Below are 9,313 nucleotides of genomic sequence, written 5' to 3' on the forward strand. Positions count from 1 at the left end.
GTGTACATGGCTCATGACCCCGCTCCGCGCGCCCAGGACCCCTGCTGAGGAGGCATACAACGAAAGCCATCAAGCCACAAGGAACATCATAAAGCAAACGATTGGCGTCCTCAAGCAACGGTTCCGCTGCCTGGATCGCTCCGGCGGATCTCTGCAGTATTCGCCGGATAGAGTGTCCCAGTTCGTCGTCGTTTGCTGCATGCTGCACAACCTGGCTATCCGCAGGACTCAGGCACTGCCACCTCACGTTGGACCACCACCTCAGGAGGACGAGCAGGAGGACCATGAGGAGGAGGAGGAGGAGGAGGAGGAGGAGTACCAGCCCAGGAGGGAGCCACAAGGTCCAAGGGTCGTCTGTCGGCGGCTTATTGAACGACACTTCTAGGCCCCCTGTCAGGGAATGGCTTGTGGCAATGAAGGCACATGAGTGCAGCCACTCCGCAAGCCCTCAGCCAGTTAACGCAACAACTACTTGAAACATCACACATGGACAAGCTGAATAAAGAAAAAGCTTTATTGAACAAACTCAGGGCCCTTCCCACATGAAACCCAAAAACAGACAACACCCCCAAAAAACAGTCAAAAACATATCTCACTCCCACAACCTGGGGAGGAATAACAAAACTTGTCCATCCAAATGGCCTTCATCCTCGGCCTTACCAAAAGAACCCCCCCCCCATAGACAACACAACCACCCCCATATAAAAAAACATTTGCCAACACACTCTACTTTGTGTGCCGAGAGGGCGAGTCCTTGTCCAGCCTTTTCCGGCCCCTGGCCGATCTGCTGCTCCGCCTCAACCTGGGCCCTGTGGGTGCTGCAAGGCTGGGGGAAGGCTTCTGAGGGGCACATTGCGTGACGGCAGATGCCCTTGGGGGTCGGCCTAGACGAGCTCTGGCCCTCGAGGGGCCGGCTGCTGACTGCTGCAGCTGTGGCTGGGCAGCATCAGTCTCTCCAGCAGCTCGTGGCAGCTTCGCTGGGGGAGTGGCAGTGGCGGCTGCAGCAATGGGGGCAAGCTGGCTGATGCCAGGCGCTCGCTGCTCGCCTGAGACACTGGCACTCGGCCGGGCTGGCACTGCAGCAAGCGCAGCAATCTGGTGAAGGCCAGACCACTGTGCTGCTGCAGCGCGGCGGGTGCTCCGGCGATGCCTGCCTGACACAGCGAGTGTGGCAGCAGTGAGTGCCCGTACTGCCCTGGTCTGTGCCCGCATCAGACCAGCCAGTGACTGCACGGCACCACTCATCAACTCTCCACTCGCTGCCTGTGCTGCCCTGAAGTCGTCCCGACTCGCGTCCTGTGCTGCCCTGAATTCGGCCCGACTCGCGTCCTGTGCTGCCCTCAATTCGGCCTGACTCGCATCCTGTGCTGCCCCGAATTGTTCAAGACCCCTGGCCTGTGCTGCCGCGAGTTGTTCGAAACCCCTGGCCTGTGAGGCCCTGAAATCGGACACACTATGAGCCAGGGACTCGATGGCCTCAGGCAACCGTGCCACAACCCCCATGAACTCGGTGTGCCGACGATCCGAGTCCGCGGACATTTGATCAAGGAGACGCACCTCCTGGGCGAGGACCGTCTCCGGACTGGAGGCCGGACTCTCCCTCTGGGGAGAAGGCCGCCGAGGTGGCCGACCCTTCCCGCGTGGCTGGACGCCACTGGGCCCAGCAACTACACTCCCCTGCAACACTTCCCCCCTCTGGGGAGAAGGCAGCCGAGCTGCCCGACCCTTCCCGCGTGGCTGGACGCCACTGGGCACAGGAGCTACACCCCCCTGCAACACTTCCCCCTGGCTCTCCTCCAGGGAAGACGTGTCCCCTCCATTGCCATCCCCTGGCGCGGATGAGGGTTCCCCCGATGGGCCGCCTTCCTCTTGCTCCTCCTCCTCCTCCTCTTCCGAGGGACTGACACTCGCAGCTTCAGGGACCTCCTCCTCACCAGCTGAAAGCAGGAAGGCACAAGAGTAGCTTTAGAGTGGGGACAGGGCGTCAGCGAGGGAGGCATGAGTGGTGGCATTCTGCGCATTGGTCGGACAGTGGCAAAGGATGTAGATCTGAAGCGCTAGGGGAACGAGAGAGGTCCAAAAGGTCATGTCCTTACCATTGGGGCCCAGCACAGGGTCGGCATCGCCACATGCAACGGGGCCAATCAGCCGGCCACCCATGAGTCGACCCACGCGCTCCTCCAGGTCACTGAGCTGCTGGAACTGGGGACGGCCTCCCCCGGTGACAGTCCGGCTCTTCAGATTCTGGGCCAGCTTGGCCTGCAAGAGAAAGGACGGCCTCTAAGTACAGTGTGGTGCCCTGTTGTTGTGTGCACTGCCTCCCATGGTCGAATAGCTTGGCCAGTGTGTAAAGTGCAGAAAGTGCAATTGATGTTCATGCCAGTGCCATAGCTGCTGGATGAGGGCTGGCCATTAGGCCTTTGAGGTCCCTTTGCCCATAATGTGAGGTGCACATGCAAGGATGAGGAGGACACTGGAAAGGGTACTCACCCTGGCAATCCGAGTGAGGTCGTTAAACTTTTTCCGGCATTGGACACCAGTCCTGGGGACATCGCAGGTGGCTGTGACCCTCTGGGCGATATCCCTCCAGGCTCTCCTGTACACCCTGGTGGGAGGCTTCTTGCCACTGTCCGGGAACAAGATATGGCTTCTCCTCTCCAAAGCCCTAACCAGCACCTTTAAATCATGGGCAGAGAAGCGCTGCGCTCGCTCACGGGCCCTCTGCATCCTTCCTGGCGCTATTTCTCTCCAGCAGCAGTGTTTAGGCCTAGCTGGAGGGCTGCAGTATCCAGGGCGTGGCAGCAGACCAAGTCGACCCTTCCCCCTTTAAGAGCTGGCCGGCGCCAGGGTGTCTGCTGTCAATCAAAACATGACCGCACCCGCGCTGCGCCCGGCCTCGGCGGTATCAGTCTGCACCGCCGGCTTAGCGCCTAAAGATAGCCGTGCATCGCCAGTTTTAGCGCTCGAGCAAACTCCTTGGCCAAAGCTACTGAATATCGGCGAAGTGGCCTCCACTTTCCGGCGGGCGCAAACTTTAGCGGCCGCCCGACTTTACCGCCCCAAAAGTGGCTATACTGAATTTCTAGGCCCATGCCTTCCCAATGTCGAGTAACTGGATGTGCCTGCTATGGACCCAACAGGAATACTGACAGGGCCGAGAAGGGGCTGAACCAGCCAGATTCACGTTCTCCCCTCCCCTGACTGCTATTGTGCTGTAGATCCGTCCTTCCAGATCCAGGAATTTTGAGGAGCTGTAGAGGAAAGCAGGACAGAGGATCTCAAATTAAATTAGTGAAAAGTAAATTTAAATAGATGTTAGGAAGAACTATATTACTCAGAGAATAATACATGTTTGTAATGTTGGGGATCTTCATAACGCAGTTGGATGTGAAAATGGGAAAGCTAAGGTACTAGAGAGAAGGACCAACAGAACTTTTCACATAATTGACTTTTCTTATGTTGTTATAACTCAGTGCTGTCGGCTAACACTGCTCCAGAAATGGAACTGATATCATGACAGATGCAAAAGGTCTACCTTCCTATGCATCCCAGTCAGTCAGTTCCTGATACAATGAAACTGCAGGTTTACTAACGTAACGGCGTTGTGTAGATAAGCTTTTATTATTAAAGGATCCCACGGTATACAACTCAATGATTGTTGGAAAAATATATCCTTGATTGAAGAAATCCAGGTAAGAAGTTGATTGCCTGTTGACCAAAGCTTCATGTTCATACAAACAATGTATCCCCTTCTTTGTATATATATTATATTGATGTTTTACAGCTTAGCGGATTGGAAAGATGAATTGCAGTATTTCAGTGAATGAGGAAATGAAGGTGTTTCAGTTTGGAATGTACACCCCAACGTTTCTACTGGGATTACCATTCAATGTGATGGCCCTGTGGGTATTCTGCTGGAAATTCAGGAAATGGACAGAGACCACCATTTACATGACAAACCTGGGTGTTGCAGACACTGTACTGCTCCTGTCTTTACCCTTCAAGATGTACAGCTACAATCAGCCCTGGGAACTTGGATCAGGTTTCTGCGCATTTCTCGAATGCCTATATTTTGTGAACATGTATGTGAGCATCTACATCATCGTCTGCATAAGCGTGGATCGATACATCGCAATAAAGCACCCGCTTAGGGCAAATCGCTTCAGGTCACCAATGAAAGCCGCAATTACATGTGGTGCAACCTGGACTTTTGTGTGTTTGATAAGAATTGTCCTGCAAATAAAAGTTACCATTGAAAACACCAACCATACAACTTGCTTTCTGAAAAAGACTGAGAAACCCACCAGTGTCTGGATTGTAGTTGCTATTGAACTGGTTGGATTTATAATTCCTTCTTTCATTTTGAGCTTTTGCTCATTTCAGATCATCGTGACTCTCTGCAAAAGAAAACAGCAACTCCAGAGAAGCATTGCTTTTAGCCGAAGCATAATAATTGTCGCTACAAATCTAATCATCTTTTTTATTTGCTACGTGCCTTTTCACGCAGGAATTTTGCTTCAGTTTTTGGCGGAGAGGTTATGGCTAGATTGTGAAATGCTGAAAAATGTCCGCATGTTTATTAATGTGTCCATGTGTGTGGCTAATGTGAACTGCTGCCTGGATGCAATTGTTTATTATTTTGCTTCCGTAGAGGTCCGTGAGTATTTTAATCAAAGTAAAAGGAAGTCTAGCAGAAACAATGTAAACCTTTGTGTCCTATCTGTTCAGAGCAGCCGAGCTGCACAGCACTCAGGCTTATGATGACTAAAATATTCAGGGGAACATAGGAACAGAAGTAGGCCATTCAGCCCTTCAAGCCTGTTCCACCATTCAATGAGATCATGGCTGATCTGTATCTTAACTCCATTTACCCATCTTGGTTCCATAACCCTAATACCCTTGCCTGACAAAAATCTATCATATATTCATCTGTTAAATCTCAAACACTTCAGTGCGATTACTTTTTCTAAAAAATAAAATTGAAGCTTATTACTATGACGCAAACTTATATAGCTAATTCCACATGGTTATAAAATACATTGAATCATATTTAAACTTTCATAAGATCACGTATAATGTTTTATTTTCATGAGAGCTGTGACCAGAAGGGTAGTGCTGAGTGACCAACAGTGAGACAGCCATGCAAACCCATTCAAACACATGGAAATTGCTTTCTTTTTAAGAATGATATATGCTGAAAACATGACTTTTGTACATCAAAATGAATGGACAAATGAGTTTGATTTCATCCCAATCCATTTGATAAAAGAAGAGGATAAATAAGTCAGCAATGGTAATAACAACAGAAAATGCTGGAAAAACTCAGCAGGTCAGGCAACATCCGTGGAGAGAAATTTGAGTTGACGTTTCGGGTTGGACCCTTCTTCAAAACTGGAAAGAAAAGAAACTAGATCGGAGGCAGGGCTGCGATCGGACAAAAGAATAAAAGAAACAAAAGAAGTAAAAGAGATTAGAAGCTAGACGAGATGGTAATAGGCTGGGATTAGGTGTAAAGTGTACTGGCAGGGCAAAAGATAGCTGCCAGGTGTGAGAGAGAAACAAAAGGAAAGGGGGGGGAGGGAAAAGGAGTGGAACAATTACAAGAGAAAATGAAATGGGGGCCGAGCTTATGATCTGAAATTGTTGAACTCGATATTGAGTCCGGAAGGCTGCAGACTGCCTAATCGGAAGATGAGGTGCTGTTTCTCGAGTTTACGTTGAGCTTCCGTGGAACAATACAAGAGGCCAAGGACGGTGAGGTCCGAGTGGGAATGGAGCGGTGAATTAAAATGACAGGCGACCAGAAGCTCGGGGTCACCCTTACGGACTGAACGGAGGTGTTCCGCAAAGCGGTCACCCAATCTGCGTTTGGTCTCCCCAATGTAGAGGAGACCGCATCGTGAGCAGCGAATACAGTATACTAGATTGCGAGAAGTACAAGTAAATCGCTGTTTCACCTGGAAGGGGTGTTTGGGGCCCTGGACAGTGGGAAGGGGGGAGGTATAGGAGCAGGTGTTACATCTCCTCCGCTTGCACGGGAAGGTGCCAGGCGAAGAGGAAGGGCTGTTTGGGGTGATAGAGGAGTGGACTAGGGTGTCTCGGAGGGAGCGGTCCCTGCGGAATGCTGAAAGGGGAGGGGAGGGGAAGATACGTTTGGTGGTGGGATCTTGAAGTCAGCAATGGTGTCATTCTTTAGATACCAATTACCCCTTAAAGTAATATGTGATCTTTCTGAGATTTCAATGTACTTCCTATAATTCTCATTACTGGTTCAATCACAGCATGAGCGCCTTCTTTCAGTGCAGGTACCAATCATTTTCAATCTATAAGCTAGAAATTCCTACAATGGCCAATTATGATTGCATTGCTAAAGATGGTTTCTCAAGAAAGATATTTCTGAACTTTGAATGTTGAAATCTTCATGTAAGAACGTGCAAAAAATAGATGAAATGGTGGGACCATTTTCAATATTTCACACAGTCATCTGTGAGTAAAAGTCATAAATGGCCATATTTGCCTGCAAGCTCATATTTTGCTTGAAGCATAGGCCATAAAGCTTCAAGCTGATTGCATTCTGGTGTTAGCTGATAAAAGAAAAAAACGGTGTTCGTTTCTTTAAAAGTATAAGGAGGGGGGTGAATTTCCTTGCCATTTGCAGCCTATTTCTGGTGCATAATGTTTGTGGCAGGAAAATTGGGCAGAAACCGTTTTCACTGATTTTTCAACCCCCGAATTCTCTCAGGCTTTTTGGCTCTTCCTGCGATCGATCTGCCCGTTCAGTCCCGACGCCCCCTAATTTACATATATTATGAGAGCCAGTGACACTGCAGCTTTCCTTTTTTTTTACTCGCAATGTACTGAGGGTGATTTAGACTGAGACTCATAAGGACCAGTAATTGCCAGGATCAGGAGGTAAGGGGTCTCTGAGCCTGAAGAGTTGGAGAGTTTCACTCGCAATTTCTGCAGCTGTTTTTTGCAGCAATTCTTTTTAGGATTCTGTCTATAAGAGATTTGCACTTGCTTCTGACAGGGTCAGATGATCAGCAATGTTTCACCCCCCACACCCACTTCAACCATTACCCACAGTCAGGGCTTTTCAGGAGCATATATGGCATTTCCTATGGGCACGGAGGAGGAGCAGTAGTACGGGATAGAGAAAAAGAGAGTCAGCCAGTATCTAAGTAGAATGCAATCCACCAGATATTATCCTCCCTATAGAATGTACCCTGGTTATATGAGGGCCTTATTGAGGAGCTGTGTATAAGAAGAGTGCACTACACCAAAGAGACAATAGGGCATCTCCATGAGGACCTGCAGCAACGCTCATCTTCCTGCACTGCTCTTTTTGTTTCGATGAAGGTGACCACCACGCTCAACTTCTTTTGGCACAGATTCAGTGCAGGCAGCTTTGGGCATTCTGTAATATTGGCCAGGCTGCAGTACAGACATGCATTCGTCAGGTGACTGGCTCACTTTACAGGAGAGCTGGCAAATTCATCACTTTTGGCATCACAGTGAGGAAGCTGCAAGAATAGCCCATCCAGGTTTACAGGTTTTCTGGATTTCCCAAGGTCCAGGGTGCAATCAATGCCACCCACATTGTTATGCTCCCATAGAATATCCCCTCAATAGGAAGGGCTTCCACTGCCTTGGCATACAGATTGTGTGTGACAACATGCAAAGGATCCTACACGTCAAAGTCAGATATGCTGGAAGTTGCCGTGATACAGTCATCCTTTGAAATTCAACCCTCCCTGACTTCTTCAGTGAAAAAAATTACATCAATGGATGGCTTATGACCTCATGAGGAGTGGCCCAAACAGCAGCAGAGGAGTGGAACAATGTGGCTCATGTCTCTACAAGATTGGTCATCGAGAGGCCCATTGTGGTCTTAAAGGCATGCTTTTGCTGCCTGGACAGATTGGGAAAGACTCTCCAGTATGCTCCAGCTAATCCTAGCCTGCTGTGCCCTTCACAATTTTGCTACACAAAGAGGGCTGGACTTTGACATTGCTGACGAGGAGGCCCAGGCTCTGTTGGAGCCAAAGCTACATGGAGAAGAATCCTGAACTCATACAATTAGATTTTGTGTTCTCACTATTTGATAGAACAGTTTAAATCTATGTATCCTATAAGTAATCATATTTTCACATGCTTACTGTGAGATTAAATTATAAGTGGCGTGCCCATCTGGCAGACTGCTTCATCTCATGAGGATAGAAAACGTCACCAAATGACACTCACCCTGTGTTAGTTGCCATTCCTGTCAGCCAATTATGCAGTCATATTGGTGACAGCTTTGAAGAGATTTGCCATTTAGATAAAACTACCTGACAACTCAAGGAAATTGAAGAATTGTGTAATATCCATGAGGAAAAAAATTGAATGAATAAACAATGATTTTGGAGATTCTGGCTCCAGTGTTATTATAATCTTAACATTTTATATCATGAATTTTCCAAGGAATACAAATTCAAACCAGGTTACACAAGAAGGAAATGAACATACTTGAGGATATTGTTTGTACAGAATTTTAATTAATTACTCCTTTATGTTATTTTTCTTCCTCTAAAATGTACTTGATCTGGATTCTGTAATTATCGTTGCGCTCACATTTCTTCCTGCAATTAATGCTCCCATTGTACCTCCTACAAAAAGCAAAAGAGGATATTGTAATTTTGCCTGAAAAGTATTCTGGCTGCACATAATAAACTAATTAAGAACAGAACTTGTTATTTTGCTATCTTATGTTACACATGGCTGCATTTTAAAATTTACATTCTTCACCATCTTTCTTGCCTCTTGTTACCTGTACAAAGTTATTTCCCTAAAGACGTTTCTTTCAGCCAGGAGGAGGAAGCACAGCTGATGCCAATCCTACTCAATAGGTAAAGCAGAAAAGATTGTCCGCCTCAAAATTGTGCCCATTAAGCACTCATTCCAATGGTTATATATAACTTCTTTTGGATGCTCCATAATTTAAAACCTTTTTCATTATTTAAAGGGACTGCTCCACAACTTTTAGTTGCATTTCAGCCCAATCATGTCCATCTTTGGTCACCTGTTTGCAGGGTGAGAAATTCAGACAACCTTTTGTGTCTGTTCGTGGGACTGGCAAAATCCACCATCCTATCTCTGTAACCTCCTCCAACCCTACAACCCTCCAATAACTGTGGTCCTCCAACTCTGGCCTCTTGTGCATCCCCCATTCCCTTCGCCCCACCATTGGCAGCCGTGCCTTCAGCCACCTGTGTCCTAAGCTCTGGAATTTGCTCTATTAACATCTCCACCTCTCTCTCCTCCTTTAAGAACC

General features: G+C 48.0%; 1 protein-coding gene across 1 annotated transcript; it reads left to right on the plus strand.

The window, feature by feature from the left end:
- The first annotated feature begins 3,801 nt into the window (after positions 1–3,801).
- Positions 3,802–4,761, plus strand: LOC147115925 (G protein-coupled receptor 55-like). Its single transcript, XM_085991987.1, has one exon. The coding sequence runs from the start codon at positions 3,802–3,804 to the stop codon at positions 4,759–4,761; it is 960 nt and encodes a 319-aa protein (XP_085848113.1).
- The last annotated feature ends 4,552 nt before the right edge of the window (positions 4,762–9,313 follow it).

Source organism: Somniosus microcephalus, chromosome 6, assembly GCF_052327205.1.
Source record: "Somniosus microcephalus isolate GS21.2 chromosome 6, FLI_Smic_1.0, whole genome shotgun sequence".
Lineage (NCBI taxonomy): Eukaryota > Metazoa > Chordata > Chondrichthyes > Squaliformes > Somniosidae > Somniosus > Somniosus microcephalus.

What these genes read in the sequence shown, in the direction of transcription:
- LOC147115925 (XM_085991987.1), top strand. Translation starts at nt 3,802, where the DNA reads ATGAATTGCAGTATTTCAGTGAATGAGGAAATGAAGGTGTTTCAGTTT.